At 40.7% G+C, this 13,871-nt stretch overlaps 1 protein-coding gene across 7 annotated transcripts in view; it reads right to left on the reverse strand.

The window, feature by feature from the left end:
• Window positions 1–13,871, reverse strand: part of SLC44A1 (solute carrier family 44 member 1) — a 150,594-nt gene that overhangs the window by 104,910 nt on the left and 31,813 nt on the right. For all 7 annotated transcript variants that reach the window (XR_011473383.1, XR_011473382.1, XM_070430994.1 and 4 more), the window contains exon 2: window positions 4,057–4,146. Coding sequence is in view for 5 of the 7 variants with exons in the window: in XM_070430994.1 (XP_070287095.1) it covers window positions 4,057–4,146 (90 nt within the window). In the remaining 2 variants the exon portion in view is untranslated. The remainder of the gene's footprint in view (window positions 1–4,056; window positions 4,147–13,871) is intronic.

Consider the following 13,871-nt stretch of genomic DNA (forward strand, 5'->3'; position numbering starts at 1 on the left):
GCTCAACTATTTGCTCGGTGTCTGAAATATTGATTGGACCACATTTTACTGGCAGGTGACGTGTGTCCTACAGGTCCATGTTCTGAACAACTTTTTCTTTTGCTCCCCGTTCCAGGCAACAAAAGGGATTGTCTCTCGAAGCCTCTCCTTCTTCCTCTCTCTCCTGTGTTCAGTGTTGCCCCTGTGTGATCTCAACAAGCTATTTAACACAGCTGGGTGCCTCTGTTTCCTTATCTGTAAAATGGGAATGATGATGATAACGTCTACTTCATTGAGCAGTTTTGAAAATTAAGTATGTTTCTGTGTCAAGTACTGCAGGCCTCGAGTTTGACATATTTGCTTTACGCTAGGGATTGAACCCGCAACCTAAGTATGTGCCCTGACCGGGAATCAAAACTGAAACCTTTTGTGTATGGGACAATGCTCCAACCGAGCCACTGGCCAGCGCTCTTTCCTGCCTTTTATGTTAAGTTGATCTGGGCTGACTTGGTCCAGATGGACCTCTTTTCTCTCCTCTTCTCTTCTCACATATTTTCCCTGAGACAGAAGTAAGTCAGACCATCCAAGATGGGAAGGCCCCTTAGCCCAAGTTTTATTCCACAAGTCATTTTAAAATGGAGTATTTACTGGATATAATAATCAGGTGTCTGCTGAGCTACTAATAAAGTACTACTTTGTTTACCCACCCCATTCTTGCTACCTCATGTGTACAGAAGCCGTAGTTTAGAACCGATGAGGAGATAATGTAGGACGAACTAAAAAGCCCTACCCTGAACTTCTAACATAAGAGCCTCTTAGTCATCTTTAATCTCTCTCTCCTTGCCTGCAATATTGATGACTCCAAAATCTACTTTTAAAATCTCTCTCTTCTCTTCTTATTTCAGGTTTTTCACCTCTTATCTGGACTATTGCATCCACAATAGTCAGCCTGAATCTCTTCTTCCTTTACAATGGCTGTACAAGCATCTTTAACATTGACCACCAGGGCTATCTTTCTGAACCCAATCTTATCATTTCTTGCTCAGAATTCTTCAGTGGCTTATCAGTGCCTACATCAGTTGGTCTCAACCCCGGCTGAGCATTAGAATCACAGAGATTAAATCACTAAGGTGGGGCCTCGGAATGAGTACTTTTTAAAAGATCCCAGCTGATTCTCATGTGCAACTAAGGTTGAGCACCATTTTTAATTACTTTAATGAAAAAAATAAACATTTAGAAGTACAATGTGACATGTAATTTTTTTTTAGAGCAGGGTAAGCCCGCAACCTACGTCCAATAATTTCAAAATACTGATGAAAGTTCATGTGGAAGGGGACAGCTCTCAAGAAGGGTGATAGAAATTTACTTTGAAAAATACCCTAAGTTCTAGACAAGTGTGGAAAAACCCTGAAAGTAAGGGAAGAAATAAAAGTACAAATATCTATGAAAATAAAGTAAACATGTATAAATAAAATTTTTATTGGAGACGATGAGTGAAAGATGGCAAGATCTTAAAACATTTCAGAGCAGGAGCATAGTCATTAAGGAGTGAGCAAAGAGCTGCAAGTAAAGGTAGTGAACAAGGTATGGTTTGAATATTAGGCCACAGAAGGACCGAGAAAGGAGACTGAAAGAAGCAGTTGCTGGGCCACATGTGAAAAGAATATAGCAGAAAGTTCCAGTTCTATCTTTGCCATTTATTACCGTCAGTATATTCTTAGACAAACTAATATTTAACCCTGCTATTCCCTGTCTGTAAACTGGGAATAACCTTATCTCAGGATATTGGGAGAACTTAGTGAGATAAATACATCTACGAAAGCCTCGAGCATACATTAATTCTCATGTTTCTCTTTAAATTAATAACAGAATAAAATCCAAAAGAAAAAAAAACATATAAAATAAATACTCAGAAGACAAACTTTGAACTACTGTTGTGCCTGAACTACTATTGGGCAACAGAACTTGGAGTTTCTCTAGTTTCACATGGCAAAATTTGATGTTAGCTCAACTCCATGAAGGTAGTAATCCATTAAAAGAATCATTCCAAAACAAACAACGCTATGCCTGCATTTAAAAGTACACGCAGTGGGTCTTAACTATCATCACACTAAAATCAACATTATATTAATTACCACTGCATTAAACCATTTCAGTAAACAAATAGCTCCTTTCTCACAAGTCACTCCCAAGCCAGCCTGTTAACATTAATGATTGCACTTTCCTGAGCTATTTTAGCACAGAAAATCAAAACATCTACCTGGGTGGCAGGTACATGTTTTTATAAACATAATTTTGAAAGGTGAGCTGCTACCTGTCCCTGGGTTAAATTCGGGAGTGGGGACAAGCTGCAGACTAATTCTGTTAGCAAAGACTCTTCCCACAGTCTCCACGCATATTCATGCATGCTGCACTGCAGTGGCCATGCCACTAAACTAAGTGGACTCTTGAACACTAGAAGTCCTAAGTTAGGAAGTGGTATTTTCGACTTTTCTAAATATCCTACGTTTGCTGAAACTGAGCTGTCTATCATCTTTACAATTTCTGCTGCATTTATTCTACCTCATTAAAATTTACTGCTTTCTTTCCCTTGTGTCAGGGGCAGAACTGGCACCTATAATTAGGCCTTGTAGCCACGATTAGGGTTGTTCTGTAATTCTCAAATGGTATTTGTGATGTGGGCAGTTACAGAGAGACACAGAATAAGATCTTCCTAAAGCATCTGTATAAAAGGCATGGAAAAGGGGGGGGGTTAAAAAATTACGCTTATGTGGACAAGGGGCTGCCCGAGGTATCATGATTGTGTTTTGAGCTGTGAAGACTATGAGAGAGAGGAATACTGTCTGCACAGCCCACCTGGGGAAGAAGGAACCTGGTGGCAGAAGGAGCATGGGCATGGAAGTTATGAGACTGTGGCTCTGTTCCCAGCTCTGCCATTCCCTAGCAGTGTGGCCTTGGGATGGTCATATCCATATCTGGGTCTGATGTGTTTAATCTACAAAATAAGGGTGACAGGCCAGATGAGGCTCCTCAAGTCTTGTCTAGCTCTAAACATCCGTTAGCGCTAAAGCAGCTGTTTCCTATCCTTTTGAAGCCTGTATCAGAAATTACTGCAAGGCAGAGCAGGTTTGCACTTTGGAGAAGGACGTTCCCAACACTTGGCACCAGGGACTCTGCTCCTACAACCTCTAGCCCCATTGGAAAGTCACCAGGTTCCTTGATCTCCACTGAGAGATGCCACTCACTACAGCAGACACAGCAGGCAGCAGGGGCCTGTGTGGGCAGAAAGAGGAAGGAGCAGTGAGCAACCAGCCACTCCACTTAGGAAGAACTAAAAAAATGTCAGAACTGGAAGCACTATAGATACCATCTAGCAAAACCTCTAATTTTATACAAAGGAACATGAGGAGAAAATGAACTGACACAAAAATAGCCGTCAGGTTTGTATAACCAGGTTGGATAAATACTCAGGACCCTGGACTCCATGGCCAGTGCTCTGTTCACCACCCCACCAAGATTGGGCTTTCTGCCCTGGCCACGTGGCACAATTGGCTGAAGGCTGTCCCGTGCACCAAAAGGTTGTGGGTTCAATCTCTGGTTGGGGCAACCAATTAATGTTTCTCTCTCACATCGGTATTTCTCTCTCCCTTGCCATCTCTCTAAAAATCAATAAAAACATAACCTCAGGTAAGGATTTAAAAAAAAAATCTGGCTTTCTGAAATGATCACTTAAATTTTGATGGCTTCTTTTTTTTTAAATTGATTTTTAGAGAGAGAGAAGAAGGGAAAGAGAGAGAGAAACATCGTACTGCTGTTTCACTTATTTATGCATTTATTGGTTGCTTCTTTGTGTGTGCCCTCACTAGGGATCAAACCGAGGGGTACCAGAGAGTACCAGTAAATTGTATGGCAGAAAAATAACTTGCTTCGGGTGGTATTCTATGACCTCCAGTTATATAAGCAGGATCAGGAGCAATGAAAAATAAACAAATAAATAACAGGCTTCCTCTTCAAACCGACTCCCATCATTCCCCTGGATCATGAGTTCAGGTTCTGGTCATCTGTGAGTTTCCTTACCATCCCAATGCAGAAGAGGAGAAAAATCAGCAGCCATGGTAGGTCTGTGCAGCTACGATCCTCCAGGGGCTTCCATTCTCGCTTGGAGCTCTAATTGAAAATATAAAATAAGGGAATGGTAAATGTTAAATGTCATTAAAATTAGGAAAGCACAAACCTACCACTTACATCTAGAGCCCCTCTTTAAAAAAATGTTTTTAATGATTTTCGAGAGAGAAGAAGGGAGAGAGAAAGAAAACATCGATGTGAGTGAGAAACACTGATCAGTAGTCTCCTGTATGCACCCGACTGGAGATAGAACCCACAACCTGGGTATGTGCCTTGCCTGGGAATCAAACTGTGACTTCCTGGTTCATAGGTCGACACTCAACTACCAAGCCACACCAGCAGGGCGGTATGATGTTTTTAATATGAATAAACAAATGAACAAATTCTTCCAACTTCAATCTTAGCAGCAGCTTTTTCTTAGTGTGTCGAGATGCTAGATTTAAAAATTTAGAAAGTGCTTTCCATATGTTCTTTCCTAGGAAGGAAACCCATTAAAACGAATTCCTATTCAGAGGTAGGTTCTTCTAATTCTTATAAAATTCAGGGAGGAAAAAAAAGCTAAGTTAAGACAACTCTACAGACAGATCTGGGCAACTCCGAAATCATCATCCATCCATAAATTTTCATTCCTTTTCTGGAAAATGTCAACAGTTTCTATTTCAAACACAGAGTTTGCCTAACTAAAGAACTAGAGGCATTCTGAAAGTTAATTTGCTTTAGGTGTGGGGTGGGTGGAGATCAATGGGGGGAAAAAGGGAACATATGTAATACTTTCAACAATATAGACAAATTACTAGTTAAATAAAAGTTAATTTTCAAAGTACTAGATTGGAATTCTAATTATATTTTTTCTTAATCTTCACCTGTTGATATGTCTAGAGAGAGGGAAGGGAGGGAGGGAGGGGTAAAAAGTGAAAGAGAGAAAGAGAAACATCCATGGGCTGCCTCCCACATATGCCCCAACCAGGGATCGAACCTGAAACCTAGGCATGTGGCCTGACTGAGAATGGATCACACAGCCTTTTGGACGATGCTCTAACAAACTGGGCCCCGGGTCACGACTTACATTTTTTTTCTTACAACAACTATCTTAGGTTCTCAAGTCAGCTCACAAACTCCTTTTAACCACGATATAACGGAATAACACTCCTGAGCTGTTAACAAACAAAAATCCCTGAGTCTCATTCCCTCTCCTGGAAGCAGGAAGCAGAGAGGGAGAGAGAAGAGAGCCTTGGGAAACCTATGGGCAAAGCTCCTGCGAAAAGAAGGTTGAGCCTCCGTGGCTTCCATGAAAGATCCAGGAAGCCATCTGGGGAAGGCTTGCCGGTGGGAAGGGTGCAGAGGAAGGGGCTGGAGATAAGGAAGCCTCTAGTATAATTAGAATGCAGCGTGTAAGAGTGGGGAACCAGTCCTCCACCGGGTTTGCTTAGGTTTGCCTCCCTCTAAAAACAAAGAGCTTTTCATTATGTACCCTTTGATAACTTGATGAAAGCTGCAGATGCATTTCTGGGGAGGTAAGCATATATTTGCATAATTTTCATAAACATTTAGGGAATTTAGATTAAGAAACTCAACCTTAAAATACCTGCCTGTCAACACTGAGGGCAGAGCGTTTGAACTCCAACCACTTCCCCCTGGCCCCTTAAATGGGGACTAGCTAAATGCCTTTTCCTTGTTGAGGGCCTTACACGGTTCAGTTGTTCAACAACAACAACAAAAAACATCCCACCACTCTTGATAGCTGGCTCCCAGACACCCACACAAGAACAAAGAACACTAGTCAGTCATGGAAAAAACACCTCACCCCAAGACTCCAGCATTAAAAACCAAGAGTAGGCAGCTTTTTCCAGGGGAATGTAGCATTATGGCAAATGGGACACTGCTCTCTCCCTGGCTCTGTCATTAGTTAGCTGCATGACTTCAGATAAATTGCTTTATACCCCTGGGTGGCAGGAAGGAATTAGATTGGACCTCGCAGGTTCCTTCCAACTCTAAAAATCTATGATCAGGAATGCAGTTTTGTGAAAATGTTTGTTATGACAAGAAAAAAACCTGCAAAAATAATTTGACATTATTCCTGTTATTCAACTTGAATGCCTATATTATGAGCTGTGTTTTGGATGACAGTTTCTCACAGTATGAATAAAGAATGTTTCTTTGTATTAAATTATTTCAATCTTGAGTAATACCCATTACAGTAACATTACTTAGAAACGAAGAATGTGGACTCCTCTTTGAAATGCATAATATTTACTCCAAGGTAATTTCCAGGGCAATAGCTACTTTAAGACACTCTATTTGTTTATCTTAACAAGCAGTATGTATTGGGGGGCAGAGGACCTCAGATTGATTTCTTTTTTTTTTTTTAATATATTTTATTGATTTTTTACAGAGAGGAAGGGAGAGAGATAGATAGTTAGAAACATCGATGGGAGAGAAACATCGATCAGCTGCCTCCTGCACATCTCCCACTGGGGATGTGCCCGCAACCCAGGTACATGCCTTTGACCGGAATCGAACCTGGGACCTTTCAGTCCGCAGGCCGATGCTCTATCCACTGAGCCAAACCGGTTTCGGCTCAGATTGATTTCTTTATCCACAACTATTTTCTTAGTATTTTCGCCGGGGGCCAACATTCAGTTTTCAATGCTTTCATTTTCATCTAAAACATAAAGAAAGTGGAATTTCAGCCTTGACCAGAAAAAAAATCCCAAAGGATTCTATATCTCAGCAACTCAATTCAACTTACTGTGGGTCACTTCTGGGCCAAATACACAGAAAACCTTCCAGTGGGGATGAGAAATGGAGAGGGGAGAGGAATACACGGAAAAGACTGTGGCCTGTGGCATAGTACAAAGTGGAAGAACCCAAGGGGGGGGGGGGGGGGGGCGGGTCACGCCCACTCAGATCAAGAAAATCTCCTCAGAGCAGAGGCAGCTTACTTCACAGGGCTGTTCTGAGGATTAGATGTGAGCATCTGCCACATGGTAAAGCTCTAATTCTTGGCTATCAGTCTTATTCATCAACACTCACTTTTCAGTGAACCTTCTCCCTATTGTTATACTAAGTGGATCTTCCCAGTAAGAGGAATAAAAAGAATATAAAACTTGGCTTTCCCCTTACATTAACTAAAAATTTGACTTAATGGTAGCAGATTTCATTTTAGCTACTGTTTTAATGCTATCAGTTATTGATTACTATTGACTAGGCACTACCCCCAAAGCTTTACACACATTATATATTCTACCTTTAAAACAGCTCTCTGATGTAGATATCATACCCATTTCACAGATACGGAAAATCAAGGCTCAGAAGTGAAATGATCACAAGGCTTCACAGCTGTGCAGTCTGAATTTGAGCCCAAGTGTGTGACTGCAAAGCCAAACCCAACGAGAATTGCATCCATTTGCACTAGTCAGTAAAGAGCAAAAACCTCCACGAGTTTTTTTTCTCACCCTGCAAAATTTGGGAGCCAATCCAATAACTTAAAATCCAGTAGGCACAGGAGAAGAAAGTGAGGTGTTTTATGAACCATAAAATATCTCAAACGAGTCAGGAAACCCAACAGTTGAAAAATTTTAATGATTCTTTAACAGATTTAACCAAGTGGCAACTGGATTTAATGCTGCCTATTTCCTCCTATTAAAATCCACACAGACCTGGCAAAAGTAAAATGTTTTGCCAAAGCACTTTTTAAATGTGACTTTTATCTGCTTCTCAAGTTCTACATGAGATTAATACAGGCTGTCAGTAAATGTTAAGTCCCCTTCGCTTCACAGAGTCATACAATTAGGAACTAAATAGGACCAAAGTAATGACACAGTCAAGACTTTCATGAGAGTCACAGACCTGGGGGAAGGGAAAGAAGAGACTTGCCCAAGGTACCTCATTTGATCCTCAAAACAATTGTTAGTTATTATTATATATTCCACTATTTTTTTTTTTTTTTACTTTGTAAAAGAGAAAACCCAAGTTCAGAGAAAATAAGTGGAAAATCTATTTGTGAATCATGGGTCCTCAGACTCTGGCCGAAAGATGGAAACTGTAAGAAAGAGTTAAGGAAATGCTGGAAATAAAAACATGGTAACAGGCATGAAGAATGCACGGTCAGGCTCATCTGTAGACTAAACACAGTCAAGAATCAATAAACACAAGGATAATTCAATAGAAATGATCCAAAGTTAAACACAAAGCAAAAGAGTGAAAATTTAAAACCCAGAACAGAGCATCCAAGAAGTATAGACAATACCAAATCATCTAACATATGTGTCATTGGAATTCCAGAAGGAGAAGACAGAATGGGGCAGAGGGAATCTTCGATGAAATAATGGCTGAGAATTTTCCAAATAATAAAAGAAACCAAAGCACAGACCCAAGAAGCTCAGAGAAATCCAGGCAGGATTAATACAAACAGAATTAGCACACGTGCATGGAAGACTGCGCGCGCGTGTGCGCGCGCGCGCACACACACACACACACACACACACACACATCCTGCATATATTATATTCAAACTGTTGAAAATCAAAGATAAAGAGATCATCTTGATGGCAGCAAAAAGAGAAAAGACACATTACATACAGAGAAACAAAGGTTAAGCAAACTTGTCAGAAACCATACAAAGCCAAAACACATGGAATGACATCTTTAAATTACTGAAAGAATTGAAAAACAACAAAAAAACAAAACAAAACAAAACAACAACAAAAAACACTCTTTACTCAGAATCCCATATCCAGAGAAAATGTCTCAGAAATGAAGACTTTTTCAGACAAACAAAACCTAAGAGTATTTATAAGCAGCAAACTGAAATTACCAAAAATGTTAAAGTTCTTCAGGCAGAAAGAATATGACACCAGACAAACGTCCATGTACACAAAGAAATAAAAATTTCCAAAAATAGGTGAAATGGAGGCTTAAAATTTTCCACAATAAAGGTTTTTTTAATTTTAAAAATAATGGTGTGAATATATGTTTATAATGACACTAGAGGCCTGATACACGAAATTCGTGCAACCAGTAGGCCTTCGCAGCCATGGCAGCTGCCTCGACCCTCCCTCGCACCCGTGGGGCTGCCTGGATCCCTCCCTTGCAGCTGAGGCGGCTGCCTTGACCCTGGGGCTGCAGCTCCGGCTTCGTCCCAGAAGGATGCCTGGAAGGACGTCGGTCTAATTAGCATATTACGCTTTTATTATTATAGATTCATATTATGTAGTCTTTTTGCTCACCTATACAAGGTTAATAATGTAGAAGGCAAAATTATCATTTTTTAATATAAAAATAGATTATAAAAAAATTCTAAATCAGACCACAGTTGACATCTATCTCATATTTATTGTATACTCATATCCTTAAAGTTAGGGAAGAAGAATGTTTAATTAACATCACTACATTTTGAAAAATGTAACATCTTCCTACATTTTGTTCATCATAGATAAAAAACAAAAAAACTTCCATAATATCTCTTTATAGAGGCCAAAGTACACATAGTACAGGCAACTATGTCATAGATTTCACATTCACTATGAGCCTAATAGCTAAACCCAAGCCCTGCCAGTGAATTTGATATGGTCTACTAGGGGTATGCATTCTTAAGGAAATAAACTGGTAAAAAGTTTTATCCTATATTTCCATGTTATTGCTAATGAAGATACAGTTGCTGAGTAAATATCCTATATAATAAGAGAGGAATATGCTAATTAGCTGTTACACCCTGAGGTGTAATGACCAAGCTCGTCATGACCAGATCATGGATCAGCAGGAGGGTGGGTCAGCGAGGTACAAGTGGGCTGTGGAGAGCTACAGGAGGGGGCAGGGCAGCAAGCTATGAGGGGGGAGGAGGGAGGCAGAGGGAGGTGGGGGGAGCTACAGGAGGGGGCAGGGCAGCAAGCTATGAGAGGGGAGAGGGAGGGGGAGGAGAGAGGGGGAGTTACAGGAGGGCAGGGCAGTGGGTGGAGAGCTACAGGAGAGGGCAGGGCAACAAGCTATGAGGGGGGGTGGGGGGAGCTACAGGAGGGTGGGGCAGTGGGCAGAGAGCTACAGGAGGGCGGCAGCGACCTATTGGCGTGTGGATTCATGCGCAGGGTTACTAGTATTAGTATAATAGCATCACACAAAGGTTTTGACAAATATGTTATAAACAGTTAGGTCGGATCAGGTATCACTGGAGGTCATCAAATAACAGGGTAGACAGGATGGCCCAAGGCAGGGGACCAATCAGATAGGAAAAAACCTAACAGATGTGAATCTAGTTCACAAAAATAGGCAAGGCAGGAAGGATTAGGAAGATAGACAAAAATCAGAGACAATAGCAACAATCTGGAACTCAGACAAAAAGAGTCAACTAGCCTGGTTGGTGTGGCTCAGTGGTTTAGTGTCGATTTATAAACCAGGAGGTCATGGTTCAATTCCTGGTCAGGACACATGTGCAGGTTGCGGGCTCGATTCCCAGTGTGGGGCATGCGGGAGGCAGCCGATCAATGATTCTTTCTCATCATGCATGTTTCTCTCTCTTTCTCTCTCTTTCTCAGATCAATAAAAATATATCTCTCTTCCTACCTCCCTCTCAAAAAATCCTCAGTTGAGGATAATAAATAAATTAAATAAGATGTTTTATGCCCAGAACACACTAAAAATTTTTACTAGCTATGATGGGGAAATATTGACTGCCAAATAACAATGATCCCACTCAGAAATACTTAGTAGTAAACAAATGGAACATTTGATTGGGTTGAAGCACACACACACACACACACACAAAACAAAATAAAAAACAAAAAAAACAAAAACAAAGATCAGCTATTTCTCAAGTAGTGTCCATTAACATTTCTTTGCACTACAGATGTTATGGCTGCTCCCTTAGGCAGGGGGCCTTTCGGTCTTGGAAAACAGGAAATATAGCTTCCTTTGTTTTATGACACATTCAGTGCAGGGCTATATTTACTAAGCTAGTGGAATAGTATTGTCATGTGGATGCCATTGGTGAGATTCCTGCTACCACTGCGTTAGTACTACCTGGTCACATACACCTAGGGTTGCTGCAACTTGGAATTGCTGATGGGCTGCATGACTTATAGGCTCCCTTGTCATTTCCCCAGATAAGCCAGAGAACTGAATTCTCTTACATTGAAGGCAACAATAAGTGGCAGTCTGGGAGGCTGGTCCAGAGGAAGAGAACTGATGTACAGGCAGTGTTAAAAAAAGAGGGGGGAGTGGGGAGACAAACCGGAGTTGATTCCAATAGCACTTGGGCCAGAAATTCACAACTACAGCACTGCTCAGATTTCTGTGTTTTTATCAGTTTGCAAGTATGCATTACTAATAATTAGGTGTTGAGGCTTAGAAATGTAAGCAGAATCAAGATTAACCTCGATGCATGCTTATACTCACTCCTACAGGCCAGGAACAAAGGAGAGTTGGACTGGTTGGCTAGGAATTACAATAACCTGAAGCCTACACCTAATGACAGGCACACAAACGCCATCCTTGGAGCGTGCCTAGATCTCTGCCCTACAGCTCCATTGCTGCATGTGAAGACCAAAGCAAGCTGAGATGTGGCCTCTCACGCAGCACGGCCTCCCAGAACGCATCCTTGGGAAATGTGTGTTAAATTGTTGAATAATCTAATCCCCCCTCCCTAATTATTTTATTGACCATCACAGTCTCTACTTTCTGGGTATACCGACTTCCTTCCAAAAACAGTCTCAAAGTTCCAGGAGCTCTGCTGTAGTCTTTGTTGTCCCAATTACTGCCTGACACACCCGGGAAGCCTGACACACTCTGAGGCAGTCACTGAGTGCATCTCCAAAGCCGCTGCTTACGGAGACATTTGTGTGATTGAAGCACACACATGGCAAACGCCGGCCTGTCTGTGAGGACTTGATTTTGTTCACGCCCATCTGTTTTACACAAACACCTCCAGTATTAAAGACAAATAGTCATATACTCCACATCCTCAAAGCTCCCTCCCAGGGCCTACTGCCTCATTAAATTCCCCAATATGCTTTTATTTGTGCGGAGTAGTAACAAAAGAATAAAAGAGCTGGTGTGTATCATTTCTGCCACAATTTTCAATAGAGTGAGCAGACCTGATGAAGTTGGGTGGCCATAAAACATGGAGGCTTTTAGCTTTCTGTTCATAAGTACCTGCAAATAAAGTCTTGTAATAGGATTTCTGAAAGACATTGCCTGTCCTTTGGGAAAGCCCTGTCAAGGATGTGGAGTGCAAAACTACTCACAGTTATGATACGTAATCCGTTTCATTGGCTAAGCCTGGTGATGGCGGTTCATATTTGAAAGGTAAAAATAAAAGCATATTTTAGCAGGAAGTTAAAGGTAATAAGATACACTGAGTGGAAAAATGCAGGCATCTGTGCCCAATCCTTTTCTTAGTTTGTGAACTTTATGCTAAACCACGAACATTTGTCGTGTAAGGGAAAAAGGGGAAATGACGCCTGGTGCTGCTTTGTAAATTATGTATTTATACAGCGATAGATCATGGGGAGGTTCTTGCCAATGTCTTCACTCTTCCTCTAACTGCCTCAAAAATAATCTTCGTGGGCCTGTTAGATGTCCTCACACCAGACTTCTCGGTAACTGTCTTTCTTGCACATGAGCGCATGACAATTACTGGGCAGAGGCCAAGTTCATCCTGTTGTGCAACAGAGCTAACAGCATCTTTTACCTCCATTATCAATGAAACATGACCAAATTATGTAGGTCAAGACTTGTCTGCAATCTTAAAACAATATTTCTCATTTGTCTTTTTTCTGAATCAGTGGTAAGCAATATTTTTAATCTTAAGTTACTATGTAATGTTTTAAAGTTATACAGTTTTTACGGGGTTCATTTTTCCCCATCACATCCTACAGGCATGAGAACTTCTTCAAGTACGTGAAGATACCAAGGATAGACCGGTGGGACAAAAGCTCTACTGCGCACCTGCTCCTGTTGTAGTAAAGCCATTTTCAGAGAGCTATTGGGTTTCCTAACTTTTCTTGCTATACCGTAACCACTGTTTTTTAAAGCAATATAGAATTCTCATTCCAATCTTGCTTCCTTTCCATGATGGAACAGTTAAAAACTGATTTATGAAGACTATACTGACTTATGGAGAAGAACATAAAAATTACACTGGTCATAACACAGCTAATGGGTGAGGAATTCAATAAATTTATGTTTTAAATCAAAGCCAGACATTGTCTTTATTGATGAAGATGTTTTAATCCACAGCAATCTTGCACAGAAACAAGTATATGTTCAGTTCTGTAGCAGTGCCTATGAACTCTTAAGTGACCAAATCCCCATTAAAGTTAAAAAAAAAATTTTCTAAAATTGATTGTGGTGATAGATACACAATTGTGTGAATATACTAAAAACCATTGAATAGTATGCACTTTAGATGTGTGAACAGTATGCTATGTCAATTATATCTCAATAAAGTTGATATATGAAAGAAATCACCCAAAACACGTAAAAGGGCTCTGCATTGTCCACTTTACATATGGAGTTCCACTGATTTCATGACAGACTCAATATGAACCCTTTTAATACAGCTACACTATGTATACAACAAAATAAAAGCAGAATCTTTTTTTAAAAAAATATATTTTATTGATTTTTTTTTACAGAGAGGAAGGGAGAGAGATAGTTAGAAACATCGATGAGAGAGAAACATCGATTAGCTGCCTCCTGCACATCTCCCACTGGGGATGTGCCCACAACCCAGGTAAATGCCCTTGACCGGAATCGAACCCGGGACCCCTCAG

Source organism: Myotis yumanensis, unplaced genomic scaffold, assembly GCF_028538775.1.
Source record: "Myotis yumanensis isolate MYYU_CA2020_CCGP unplaced genomic scaffold, mMyoYum1.0.hap1 SCAF_12, whole genome shotgun sequence".
NCBI classification, from domain to species: Eukaryota; Metazoa; Chordata; class Mammalia; order Chiroptera; family Vespertilionidae; genus Myotis; species Myotis yumanensis.